General features: G+C 39.0%; 1 protein-coding gene across 1 annotated transcript in view; it reads right to left on the bottom strand.

Annotated features, from left to right (window-relative positions):
* LOC145786856 (DNA-dependent protein kinase catalytic subunit-like) overlaps positions 1 to 14,419 on the bottom strand; it is a 65,000-nt gene that overhangs the window by 40,085 nt on the left and 10,496 nt on the right. The window contains exons 6-22 of the mRNA XM_082598597.1: positions 12,089 to 12,275; positions 11,799 to 11,956; positions 10,841 to 10,897; positions 9,873 to 10,051; positions 9,425 to 9,534; positions 8,558 to 8,740; positions 8,028 to 8,224; positions 7,138 to 7,260; positions 6,479 to 6,672; positions 5,933 to 6,113; positions 5,445 to 5,564; positions 4,632 to 4,779; positions 4,358 to 4,467; positions 3,743 to 3,911; positions 3,391 to 3,590; positions 2,925 to 3,032; positions 2,375 to 2,595 (exon numbers count right to left, since the gene is read on the bottom strand). Coding sequence (XP_082454723.1) covers positions 2,375 to 2,595; positions 2,925 to 3,032; positions 3,391 to 3,590; positions 3,743 to 3,911; positions 4,358 to 4,467; positions 4,632 to 4,779; positions 5,445 to 5,564; positions 5,933 to 6,113; positions 6,479 to 6,672; positions 7,138 to 7,260; positions 8,028 to 8,224; positions 8,558 to 8,740; positions 9,425 to 9,534; positions 9,873 to 10,051; positions 10,841 to 10,897; positions 11,799 to 11,956; positions 12,089 to 12,275 — 2,645 coding nt within the window. The remainder of the gene's footprint in view (positions 1 to 2,374; positions 2,596 to 2,924; positions 3,033 to 3,390; positions 3,591 to 3,742; positions 3,912 to 4,357; positions 4,468 to 4,631; positions 4,780 to 5,444; positions 5,565 to 5,932; positions 6,114 to 6,478; positions 6,673 to 7,137; positions 7,261 to 8,027; positions 8,225 to 8,557; positions 8,741 to 9,424; positions 9,535 to 9,872; positions 10,052 to 10,840; positions 10,898 to 11,798; positions 11,957 to 12,088; positions 12,276 to 14,419) is intronic.

The raw sequence follows: 14,419 nt of genomic DNA, 5'->3' as shown, positions 1-14,419 counted from the left end.
GCGCACAATAGGGTGTTTCAAAATTTCACCACTTTTAAATTTCAAAACGAGTACCTTTTTTTCTGATGGAGTTTTGGCCGCTGATTACGAATCTGGCATTATTTTTTCATTATGACGTCATCTTGAGGGTGCCCCACGCGATTTTTCACGATTTTTCGCGTTTTTTCAATATCTCGAAAACTACTTGGGCTAGACGTATGGAATTTGTATCAAATGATGCAGAATATACGATTTCCTATCTATACTTACGAGAGTTTAAAGTCGTATCTGCTTCAGAAAAAAAGTAATTTGAGAAAAACACCTTTTTATTGTTTTTATATCCATATCGATAATCTTCGAGCTATATGACAATTACAATTTTGATTTTCGATTTTTTAGACGACATGAGTGAAATATATTTCATTAACATGAAATAAGCATTCCAATGTGTGGATGCCTCGACCATGCCGTTCCATGAAGAAATCGGCCAGGCACTTATTTATACCAGATTTTTTCCCTGTGTTTAATGCAGTAGTATCTGACATAACTGAATATATTTTACTTAAAGTATCCTCACAAATTTGCTCGGTAACACAGTTAAAAATGGTCTGAAAAGTTACCGAAATTCCTTCCAAAAAAGTTTTCACAGCTATAACTTTTTCACACTTGACTCCTGTATCCACAAATTGTCCCAAAAAGATGTACCTGTCCATTTTGTTTATGATTATTCCATCATAGCATAATTGAATTGCTTTAGCATGTTTCAGCTCTTACTCACATTGATTTAAAGCTTCAAGTCGACACTGCTCGCGCTTTCGAAGTACAGTTGTTGGCGAAGCAGAAATATTTTTTTCTCCAACAGTTGATCGCTGCAGATCGGATTGTTGGCGAATCGACACTAAACGACGGTCTGCTTTAACACAGTCACTGGTACTGATCGAAAATGAACGTTTTTTAAGGTAAGCTTTTCCTCCTGCAAGATGCTTGGGAGCAGGTTGGTAATCCAGGTCGAAATAGGTTGACGTGTCCCTAACATTATCACTCGTCTCTGCTTCCAAAACATCATCATTGCTCTCATTAGAATTTATATTTAAATCGAACTGGCGCGGTCTCAACGAATTGAACAAAACTTTAGAATTGGATAGGCCTCCGTTTATTGTAGCTCTTAATTTACTGGATGTGGGGTTCTCAATATCATCTTCCGCCGTGGTGCGTCGCTTGAGCTTGATTACACTCTGCAGCTTGTGTATATTAAACAGTGCATCTTTGGATGAAGATAAAATCATTCTTCTAACGGATCTTTGATCTTTCAGAAACATAATTTCTTTTTCTGGAACTCTGTGGTCAAAACTGCAACTACAAATCAGCTTACCTTCATACGTTTGAAATATATCTGGTATTTCACACCGGCACTTGGTTATATCAAAGAGCTGGTCGAGCCAGCCATCGCTGATTGAAATAAGTTTCAATTTCTTGGCACGTTTTCTTGCCACAGCAAGCTTGTGAATAAGTTGCTTCAGTTTTGTATGGATACTTCTCAACTCGATAGCAGGCAAGCTGGCTCTTCCCCACAGTTGAACTGTCATTCATAACTACATCTTTGATATCATTGAATCCTGGAGTTTTCTTCAAAAATTTAGTGTCTGTATCCATTAAAAGCTGCTGAATATAATGATAGTGCTCTATAACTTCTCCACACGTTGGTAATGTATTTCCAAGTAACTTTTTCGAGACTATCAGAGACTTAACCTCAACAGATCTCAACCATGCCATATCCCTGCTTATACTGCATTTAAAACTGACCAACTAAATTCAAATTGGAAATTGTTTTTATCCCTTAAGACCCGTATTGTCAACAAACAATTATCATCGTTGATTTACAAACAATTACCATTGTTATTACCAATTACCGAATTGACGTCACAATGTATTGTCATATAGCTCGAAGATTATAGATATGGAATGGATGTAAAAACAATAAAAAAGTGTTTTTCTCAAATAACTTTTTTTCTGAAGCAGATACGACTTTAAACACTCTTAAGTAGAGATAGGAAATTGTATATTCTGCATCATTTGATACAAATTCCATACGTATAGCCCAAGTAGTTTTCGAGATATTGAAAAAACGCGAAAAATCGCGTGGGGCACCCTCAAGATGACGTCATAATGAAAAAATAATGCCAGATTCGTAATCAGCGGCCAAAACTCCATCAGAAAAAAAGGTACTCGTTTTGAAATTTAAAAGTGGTGAAATTTTGAAACACCCTAGGCCGCACATGCTACAAATTTTACAAGCATATTCTACCGCAAATACTTTTTATACCACTTCGAGTTTACAAATCAGAACCGTCAATACAAATCGCACATGCTTCTGTGTAAAATAAACAAAACTTACCGAAATATTCTATAAATCGAATTGAACGCCAAGGTCGCTCCAAACCTCCGCATGGGGGCAGGATGGAGCGCAAGGCTGTATATTCGCTTAAATATCGACTTGCTATTGTGCTGGGCTTTCGACAGTGCAGTATTCTGCTTGATTGACCACGACATGAACTCATGCAATGACGTGGCGCATAAATGACGTAACGATGAGTTGTCGTCATCAATGAGTCCATCCTAAGAATTTATTAGACTCGTAATTCGATAGAACGGGTAGAACTAAACTCGGTATGGCCTACTCGGTGTTGAATTGCTTTCATATCGGTCTGTTAGTCCTGTTTGTTTGACAACAGCTCAGAGCCCACACTTGTAAGCAATAGCTCGATCAAGCGGTCCGGTGGATAATCGAACGTTGCACTTTTGAATTTGAAGCCCGACAACTGATGAAACCACTGCACTTGAGGATGCACAAAAGCTGATCGGTTTGGACCAACTGTAAGATACTTTTCACATCAACTTGACGTAAAGTGAACACAGTAGGAAGGCAAAACACGGTGAATACTTGCCATTATAGTGTTCAGGAGAGCGGTGGTGTTCGGGCTCTCGTACTTCCTGTTGTTCGTAAACCAATGAATGATCTGATCAACCAGCGGACCAAACAACTGCTTGCATACCTGAAAACAACGTAAACCAACAAATCCTGATTCGTACCTAGCAGCCCACCTACCAGACAAAATGGTGGTGGAAAGTGATTAGAGCAAAAACGATCTATAGAAAGTTCAGCCCCCAGAAAAACCCTCGAAAGGAGTGGGTGAAAATATAGCTGGGTCATGAAACCTAATAACAGCAGTTGGGTGTTTTCCCTGTAGAACTGAAATAATACTCTAAAGGCGATCCTACAATGCTGCGTATAGTTGGTCATCTGTCTCATGAGCCGAGTTGAATTGTAAGTAAAGTTTCTTTCCAACTTATGATGGAGTCCGCAAACCAAATTGGAAAGATGATGATGTTTAAGATGCAAGATCTTCTCACCTGGTCTGGGTCACAAGCCAGTCTGAAGAGGAGCGGCAGAAGGTGCTTGTATAAGGAGGTCACTTCATGCTTGGCTCCCAACTGCGCCTCCTCTCCTATGATGAAGATGGTGATGGAGTGGAGGAGTTCGCAAGAGGAGATCTTAGCTTTGCGGTCGCTGGATTGCTCACATATCTGCATCACTCTGTGCAGGAGGATGTCTGAAGAAAGAATCAATCGCTTGGACGGTGGTTGAAGTTTGAAATAGCATGGGGAAGCCCTGGCAATGAATTTGCGGACAGACTTCACTGAATATGTTGCTGTCTTAAGCTCGATTTTACATAAGCGCCATATTCTCTCGCCTTGCACTCACCAAGCCTTATATCAGGTTTCATGTCCCGAAACGTAATTGGATATTTCAGGCATACGTCAGGACTCCATGGCGCAACGCACCAATCATCTTTTGACTCTTTGCTCTGTTTCAGCCAATCAAAAACATTCCCTCCTAAATCCCCGAAGAACTTTATCACTTGAGATCGAACCTGAAACAATGCTTTGTGAACACATTGTTGATGTAGCAATGCGACGAAGGAACCTCAACACATCATTCTACACTTTAATCATATAATTCCACAGTGAGTTGAACATCGGATATTGTTATCAAAATAATAAAAACTACAACGTAATAATAAAATAAATAAATGTGCAAAAGTTGAAAGACAACCATGCGATATCAAGCCAAATGGAAACTATAATCGGTTTGAAGCAGTAAAATCCGATACAGCACTTCAATAACAAGTTGGAACTTCACTCTGTGATCTCGGCAAGTGGGCATGCCTCAATGGTTCAAAGCCTCTACAAGTATGCAATACACCCAAGATGAAGCTTCCAGAGACTTTGTGGTGCATACAAAAGATTCCTACAATCAATCAACCAATTCAAAGTGGTCACTGCAATGTTCCAGCGCTTGACACCACCAATGCACTACCTTCTTTCTGGATGGATCATCAGATTCTTTTGGTAATATCCCTCGTTTCAAAATAGATCGTTTCTTGACGATGGTCCTTTGAGGTGTCATGGTCCTTTGAACCACAACCTCTGTAATACCAACACAATCACATTTACAAAAGGAGAATATTAGAATATTATCTTATTGTCAATTATAAACAACGCAAGGTTGGTTGTAGCAATAGCAACATGTGAAGTGGTGGCATCTTTTCAGTATTTTTTCGGCAGAATTACTTGACTATACCAAACCTCACCTTTGTTAGAATGCAGGAAAGGTTCTAGACATGGAACAACCTCAGATAAAACTTTCTCATTCCCAGACGTGGAAAGCTTCCATCTCTCGATAGCCCCCAGTACTGCCTCGGCTAGAGGGAAATACCCCAAACCGATCAAACAAGCTCTCTGTCAGTGCACAAGGAAGATTTTTAATGTGAAGTCTAATATTGAATTACATTCGATAAAAACATGATAAACTTGCTGTCTATGCGTGCCATTATTTCGCAAAGTGTCTCATATACAATGTCACTCATGTCCAACTACAGATTATAGGCTTGAACTTTACAGCTATGCCGCAGACAAGTTTGGAAAATAAGCGACAAGCGTGGAGTAAATCACGCGATAAACAATCACGGGTGGTGTAGTAGCGGATCCAGCTTAGTCACGTGACCCTCCTATATATATTTTTTTAATTGTAGGTTTGCTACTGGGGTGGTGTCGCTGCTGGGGTGGTGTCGCTACTTGGGTGGTGTCGCTACTGGAGGGCGCCGCTACTGGGATGATGTCGCTACTGGGATGATGTCGCTACTGGGATGATGTCGCTACTGGGATGATGTCGCTACTGGGGTGGTGTCGCTACTAGGGTGGTGTCACTACTGGGGAACACAGTAGATGCTTTGACAATAAACTACACAGTATTCTCAGCAAAGAGACTGATCATTTGACGGTGAAAACAATGAGACAAAACAAAATCTGTTAATTTTGTCAAACGCAAACAAGTAATCAAGTTACAAGAAGATCATTGAAACAAGGCGCTGACCAACAACGAAAACATACACAGTGCCAATCACCTGCAATGGAGGCAGCAGCTCAGGTAAGATATCATGAGCGACTTCCAACGGAAGGTTTAAAATGAAGAACAAGCACGCAGCTTGAAGTTCGTCTTTGTATTGCTTGGAACGACCAGCAACCTGATCATTTAACAACAAATGGTTTGAACAAATTACAAGATTTAAATGAAAAAATACTTCATTAGGCCACTGCGTACCGTGCCCAGATACGTAGTCCTGAGGCTAAAAGATAAACCGACGCTGGAAAAGGTGCTCCAATAATGCATGAATGGTCCCTTTCTTTCAGCAGAATAGTAAGATACGTCAACAAACAATGTAACATTCAGCAAATTGATCGGTGGTTGCAAAGGAAACACGAAATTGAAACCGAAACATTTTTTTCCTCGGCACAAAGTTAGCGAAGGAAGTATGACCTGCTGTCTGGAACCATGTTTCTAAAGTCTTCTAATAAAAAATAAAGTAGTCCTGAAACAACAATCTAGCAGCACCTCAACAGCAAATCTCTGCAGGAAGATGCAGCACTGTGTATTCTCGTTGCTTTGACTGGGGGGAGCATTTCCATCAACATCCATATGATAAGGATCACTTTTAGAGGAGAAGTACCCGATTATGACCGATGTTCTCATGGTAGATGACAGGAGCTTGTAAAAGCCACTTGCCAAGGGAAAACTGCACGAACAGAAACAGCAAAGCAAGTTACGTCATCAGATATCGTCATCTCTAGGCAACGAAATGAAAATAATCTTTAGACCAGTTTCCAAGAAACTATGGAACGATTTGAGGCTTCAAACCAAACATTTTGTTGAGTAGTTACTGTAGATTAGAAAACATAACAAACTAAACCCAGTGTTGTATCATTCGGGAAGCCGGAAATTTAAAGTGTTTACACAAAGTCATCAAGACACTGAATCTATGTTGTTTCGGTTCCAACTTCACAGCATCCCACCACACATTTATAAAATGAAGTTGTAAAAATATTTACTACCATTGTTGCAGAATCGACACGAAAAGCATTAGGTGGTTGCATGGCTCACCGCGTGGAGAGAGCTACAAAATTCAGGACAAGCCGGTGAATGTGCATCTCCATCGGGGTGCTCATTGCTATGAGAGGAAACACATCAGCACACAAATCACAGAGGTTGACGAATATCTTGAAGTCGGCCGGGTTGTTGGCTTGTAGAGTGTCGACGTGGATTGGAGCTGAACCCGGTCTCTCCAGTTCGTTCTCCTATGTAGAATTCAGACAAATAACCATCCGAATCAAACTAATGGACAAAACCTCAAGAATTACAAAGTCATCAATGCGATCGGTTTTGAAGAGCAAACTTAAAAAAAATCACCCATAAAATATTATATGGGATGATGATGTGAGAATATTTACGGATTGGAAAAGTGTCTTGTAAAACTCAGCTGGATCAGCACAAAGTTAAACTATTATCGGTTAATCTTGGCGAATTCGTGGTTTACATAGTTTGGTGTTTATCTACTGAGCTATCGAGGGACCAATACAAAAGATTCTGTCGGCTTGACAATGGACAACAAAGAAATTCTTTTCCGAGGTTACATCACACTTGCGCTGCTCGATGATGTCAAGCTTCAAAGTATTTGACGGAATGAAATCTTAAAAGACTCATGACGTAAAACGAAACAATTAAGCCGCAAATCGAAACGTAGGAGAATATATTGTAGTCACGTTTGTGTTCTGGCTGGAGGAAGCTTCAAGGTTGAGTCTTCCAGTAACCTCCGTGATCGCGCGGATGAATGATGCGAGGAAAGAGTGAGATAGAAGACTAGGATTGCTTGATGCAGAGGGTACCTAATCACCAACACAAGATCAGTCATGTATTGAAGCTTTCGATTGCTCGGGATATCCATTTAGTTCATGTTTATTTAGAAGCTTGGTCGCCCAATTAGACATAAATTCAAGACATGAGATATATCAGCCAGTATTTGTGTAGTTATTCTCAAACTGTGTGCACAATATATCAATTCACTGAAATTAAAATTTGTATGCGGTCACATTGTACTGTGACTGAGGCTAACATCTGAGAATGATTGCAACAGCTAATTGTATGTTCGCATTGCATCGAAGTAGCTGCTCGGGAGACGGTCTGCTACTATTCGGAGAATCCGATTCGGAGAAATCCCAGTTCGGAGAAAGCCTTTATCAGAGAATTTTAAAATTCCACAGCGGCATCTGTTAGGTGAGTAGGTAAACACAAAAACCGCCACCTAAATAATCCCTACAAATTTTCGAAAATTTTTCGAACCGGTTTTCTCCGAAAAAGAGTGTCTCCGAATCCGGCCATTCCGCTCGGGAGATCATGTGTTCGACAGCACTGGATGCGGAGGCCATGTTGTGCTCAGACTTTCAGTCATGGACCCCACAAAGCGTTTAATTCATATTATCGCAAATCAGTTCAAATATTTGTCAAATTGGTTCCTGCAACTTGCTGTCGAACCTTCACACCTAACTGTCATCGCTTAAATTAACCAACTGGATTGAAATCTAAACACCATTATTATCAAACTTACAACAAGAATCGATGCCAATAGTCTACTAGTCACAACAAGCAATGCTACCTTGGCTTTCCCGCTTATCAGTGCCACCCATAGTGGGATGTAGTTCTTGTACGACACCGTACGACTATCTCTCATCACGTCGAGGTTGATGTCGTCACTGTTTGAAGCCATCATCTGGTGGTCAGTGTCATCCCGCTCTTCTCTTGCGTCTCCGAGTACAACATCCAAGGAACAAGAACGAATTAGCCCTTGGAAGACTGTGACAAGGATAATACAAGTATCATGAGGAGATATGCTGGTCAAATGGAAGATAACTTTCCTAAATCTACCTCAAGACTAAGCTTTAGAACAACTGAGTGAAAAAGAAAGACTAAATATCTGACCAAGTTGCAATTTAACAAGAAAAAACATATGATTTTTCAGTCAAGTGTTCACTACAAAAAGTATCTCGAAATTCGCTCATGGAGCCCATGCATAGTTAGACATAGCAGCCTCTATTGCGAAGGCCTGGCACAGTGTATTGTTATTGAAACCCGAAATATGTGCTTTTTCATACAGTCGACGGCACGATAGAACAAAAAAAGACAAACCAATGCAATCTACAAATTTCTTCATCATTTCTGGCCTTCCACTGAATGCTTCCACACAGGACACCAAAGCCTTGTGACAGTAAACTGAAAACTTCCGGTGTAACCTCGGATAATTCTCTATTAGAAGAACGCACAATCGCTCCAGTGACCTCACAAACACCTCCGGAACTCCACTGCTTGATCCTGGAGAAGAGAAAGACGGTTTGTCATCCATTTGTCAATGCAAGAGTGAATTTAAAAAATCTTAAATATCATGTTGACAGTCGTGGTAGGATTGGTTGGTGTGTCTATTGCAAGATAACGAATTTAAACAAATGACTAAAATACCGTAATGAAAGCTCACAAGAGCAATTAAGCAGTAACAATAAAATATCATCAAGTACAAAATATAACTGATGAATCAAGAAAACCTAACGATAGCAACGACGCATAACTTCACAGACCTCAAAACAAAGGTTTGTTTTTGTAGACAACATTTATAAATACACACGAAAGTGATATGCAAGAACATACAGGTGCGATGCAAAAAACAACCAAACGACACGAGACAAAAACACATTTTATTTGAAACTTTTCCACTTTTACTAAATTGCAATTTTCACGCAAATTTTTTTTCCAAACTGTAAGTATGTAACATGTACCCGTACCATGTTTTTAACTAACAAGTTTAATTTCCGAAGTTGTAACATTAATTATATTGATGACCCTGCCTGTTGAGAGTTCGCAACATTTTGCTGGTTTCGTTCAGATATTTCCAACTTTTAATGATGTGGATAAAAATGAAACAAAATATCAACAAACTTACTTTGTATCTCAGCACTGTGGCCTTCAATTTACATTAAATAAACAACATGAAGTGAGCCGCACCTTGATCCGCGTCAGACGATCCGTCCACAAGAAGTTGGCTTGCTATGTTTGAGAGGGAGGATACGAAGGTGGGGAGTTGATGGATCTTGTTGTCGCTGTGGTCATCGGAACTGTCCGAATTCAAAAGAATCTTCGTTAAGGAAAAGAGAAATACCTTACACAACAACCCACAATAGTACATGATTCAGCTTCAGTCTTGACACTATTCATTCGCATGCAAAGATATATTGTTACCACGGGAAGCAAAAAGTACAAAGTAGCACTGAAATTCGTTTTGTTATAATTTCAACAGTAACAGGAAAGATCTCAATTCTCAAGCACCTGAATTGACCTCAATCCAATACCAGATTAAATTGAAGAACAAATCGCACAAGAAATTCTGATGACAACCGGTCAACCCTTCAAGGTGACACAACTGAGGCTTTGGAATCGTGGCATTGAAACTCACCTTAAGTACATTTGCTCACAACGGACAAGCATTTGAGAAAACATGTAAGACACGTCCTTGTGAGAAAGGTATCGTCTGCATGGTGCAGCCAGCATTCCATATCCTTGCACCGCAAGCGACATCGCTTTACTGTTCGTATCATCTGATTTTATCATTGATTCAAATTTCTTGATGAAAAACTAAACAAACTTTCAAAGATTAAAGGAAAATTAATGCTTTGCAAGTAACATGCACGATAACACGACAGGCGGCCTAATACAATTTCAAAAGTTCAAAGCTTTCAATCAGAACTACAAACATACTGTATATATTCAAATTGTAAAAGCATTTGCAAGTTCAAACTCGGTCATTTTTCTTCGATTGCAAGGTCGTGCTCAACGAATAAAAAGTTTTTTCGGGTCATTTTTCGGAGTTTTTTTAATGATGATATTGCTGCTGCAGTAAATCCAAATAACTTATTCTCTTCGAACATCACTCAGCTAAACAAAGCAAGAACTAGGATGCAATCAATTTTCTCCTATTAGAGATCAAGGCAGCGCACTTCCCAAGAGAATGTTGAAGCTCTAAGAAAAGCTTCAAGTTCGAGTTGCAGGATGTTTACAATAAAAAATAGCTCCTGGCTGGGAGCTACATGAAATATCAAGTCAAGAGTGATTGCCATGGCAACACACACTAATTACTATAGAGCTACAATAGGTATGATCATGGATATGATGCAACATGCAAGCAACGAAGAGAAAGAAGCCGATTGATATTCAGCGTATTACAAAAGCGCTGAGGAAAGGTCGGTTGAGAGTATACGGGATGTGCTACAAAAAGATAGCAAGGGTTAAGAGGTCAATCTATTTTGAAGTGAGTGAATGAAAAGAAATCATGTTCGTTCGAAAGTGGGTTTCATGAGAAGCTTAGTCACATTTGGTAAGAAACTTTACTACAAACCAACAAAAATTGCTGTTTATTAACTTTACCAAGAAGAGATCCCTTGACTTTTGCACAGAACTATTTCCTGATATGTTCTTCACGACCTGGAACAAAAAAATCGTCACAAATGACGTATAATAACAAATGTGTAAAGAGACCAAGAATTTTTCCCCTCAAAATCGGTTCTACACAGGCAGAGACGTTTCTCTTTGGAATTAGTTTGCTCAATAAATCGCTATTCGAGCTCGCAAATAATTGAATTGGTTGATCATTATAGCTGCATAATCTCGACATACAAATACGTTCAAACTTATCCACCACCAATAGAGTTCGGCTGCCACTCGATTACCGAGTTTGACAGAGTGAAGTTTCCAATCGTGGTTGATATCTGTAAATTAACTTATCCATTAGGTGCTGCTGAATGAAGAGCTATTCTTTGAAATGCATTGCTCAAGTGCAAACCACGAGAACCGAACCAGGGCCGCTTGAGCTTGTCGTTTATTTTTTCATAAAGTCGGGCGCTTAACCACAATAGATATTGGGGCGTACAAGGAGTACAAGTATGTAGGCTGCCATTGAAATGATAGAATGAAGCTGCGAAACTACCAGGAATAAGTCATCAAAGGCTTTGTCAGTCCAAGGATAAAGATTCAAAACCAAACCATACTATACATCGGCACTTGGTCAAACAACTAAATGTTGTACAAATCATATTTTGGTGTGATTTGTTCAGCCCCTGTCCCTTCTGTGAATTTTTAAATCTGTATTTGAGCCCCTCAAATTTACCATCTTGCAACACAGGCACTTTTTCATATGGAAATTTACTTTCTGCCAGAACCAGGTCAGAAAAACCGTTTGTTTTTGATTTGGTGCGCCAGGAATTTCTACCATTCTAGGTTGTACCGCAAACCCAAGTGGAAGCATGTTACGTCTGAAAATAGCAATGAACATGGGAAATACAATTTAAGTGACCTATCACCTTTGCTTCATCTTACTATTAGTCACCTGTCTTAGAAAGGCTTGGATAGCGATATGTGCCGCGTGCTTTGTATTTGGATTCTTATGATAAAACCACGCCTCTAAAGCATTGTAGTGTCCCTTGTAATCTTCGAGTAATAAATCACCGAATTGCTCAGAGTGGTCGCTCATCAGTTTCATGGCAGCTACAAAACATTATTGAGAGGAAACGTTAACAGAAGCTACGTACCACCAACACTTAATTACAGATCTAAGTTTCCAGTCCAAACTTAAAAGTTTCTGGAAAATCACAAACAACGACTGAAGATAAAGTTTACCCAAAGGAACTCCAAATCTGCTCAGTTCTTCTTGTGGGGCAATGGCCATCCTTGAAAACTTATAAATTTCCCGACAACGCTCAGGGCTTTGGTCCAGCAGTGCAGTGAAGGTGAACATGAGCGCCCTGAGACCGTCCAGTGATCCTTCTATGATTTTCATGTCACCGTTGCCAGTCGAGGTGATCATCTGACATATATTTCATTAAATGTTTCTGCGACTGTGACCAAATATTTAATATTAAAACAATAACAATGTAATTCGGATTAAGATATGGAAGAAGAGGAAGAGGATTCAAATGAATGCATCACTAGAGAAGATATCAACTGCCACTTGATGTCGAGTACGTTTCGAATGCGTCGAGAAGAATGAGGTAACCAAATCATGACGTCACAATCGCCATGTGATATGAAGTAAACAGTGATAGAGGAAAACTGAGATTGAGTTGGTGAAATGCAGTAAGAGAAATGTGTGTGATGGAGTGGTGGAGAGGTCCAGAGGATCGTGAACAGTGGAGGAGAACTAGCCACAACCCTACAAACAAAACAAAACAATAAAAAATAAGAGGACTATTTTAAATTGCTGTTTGTTGTGTTTAACTCATTCAACAAGAGTCATACAAAAGTTTTCTACTTGCATTCAAAATCGTAAGAATGAAACTATACTTTCAAAAAGGCGTGAAACCAAAATATAATGTGAAACAAAACGAGAAGCGATGATCAACAAAAACACAAAAGAGAAGACCTAAGGGGAACGAAAGCAAGGTACATTGTTTCAACAAAACAAAATACACAACACTATTCAACTAGTATTTTAAGTTATCGATGCTTCTGAAGCATTTTTCAGGCGTAGTGCATAATACTGTAATCAGAAAGATGATGATTATGTGCTTGATCTGATGCAGACGTTAGTGATGAGGGTCTTCCAAACTTCTCTGTCATTTGACATCCATATAAAATCGGTAGTTTTAATGTGCGTTTGTGGCCCAGTGGTTCAAGCTGTTTAAATAAGTTACGTAATCCTTATCGACCTCTGCTTCTCTTTCCTTGTATCATGTTCAATAGTGCTAATTTTTCCACATCTCCATGTCTGTGAATATGACCTACAAATTGCATCTGGCGCCTTCTAACTGTTGTTATTAATCTGCATTCTATTTTTGCCAATTCCAGAACTTTGTAATTACTTTTCTTTTCAGTCTAAGAGATCTTGAATTGAACATTCTTCTGAGAAACCACATCTCAGCAGCCTCTAATCTTTTCTTCATTTCATTACTTATCGTCGTCGCATTCGCATCCGTAGGTTAAACTTGATTCTAAATATGATTTTAAAACTTTAATTAATTTGAATTTTTATCGTTATGTTGCGGTTTTTAAAAACTGTGCTCATTTTACTAAAAGCATCTTTTGCTATAGCGGTTCTCTATTTAATTTCAGAGTCACTTTTGCCATCAGAAGTTATAATGTGCCCAAGATAGTTAAATTTGTCAACTAGTTTCAGTGTAACAGCATTGACTTGAGTGTCAGGTTGCATTTTGGATAATTTTTCTTTTTTGATACAGTCGATGTCATGCATTCTGTTTTTCTTAAATTCAACTCTAAGCCCATTGCTTTACTTTGATTGATGACAGAATTTAGTAAGTTCTGTAGATCGCTTGCAGATTCTGCTATCAAAACTGTATCAGCAGCGTATCTTAACTTTGTTATGTTTTGTCCCTCAATCTTTATATCCATTCATTTATTTATTCCATTCATATCCTTGATGTCTCTCAAAATTGTCTCACTGTAGATGTTGATGCTCCGTCGTATCGGTTTGAATTCCCTAAGATCGCTATTTATACGCATTGCAGCTGCTTGTTCCCAGTAGAGGTTTTGTATAATAATATTCTGAGGTCTTTTCCATCATTACCAAAAGAATGCAATATTTGGAATAATTTAGCATGTTGAACCTTGTCAAAAGCTTTAGAAAAGTCTATAAAACACGTACAGATCCTTGTTCTTTTCTACACATCTCTCTTTTATCAGTTTTGATGTGAAAATTCCATTTCCGGTCCCTTTGTCTGCAACAAATCGAAACTGTGCTGTTGATATTTCTGGTTTTAATTAACATCATTACTATTTAGAGTAAGATCTCTGTTAGATAACTCATTAGGCTAATTGTTCTGTGGAGTGAGCATTTTGTGGCTCCAATTTTCTTTGGTATGGCTATGAATATGGAACGTACCATATCACCAGGAATGTTTCCGGCTCAAGATATGATTTAAGATCTAAATGGTTAGGTCTAAACCCCATTCATCAAATGCTTAGATAATTTCGACTGAAATATTGTCTAGTTCT

This window comes from Aplidium turbinatum, chromosome 17 (genome assembly GCF_918807975.1).
Source record: "Aplidium turbinatum chromosome 17, kaAplTurb1.1, whole genome shotgun sequence".
Lineage (NCBI taxonomy): Eukaryota > Metazoa > Chordata > Ascidiacea > Aplousobranchia > Polyclinidae > Aplidium > Aplidium turbinatum.
The sequence above is the reverse complement of the archived record's forward strand: the minus strand, read 5'-3'. Positions and strand labels throughout refer to the sequence as shown.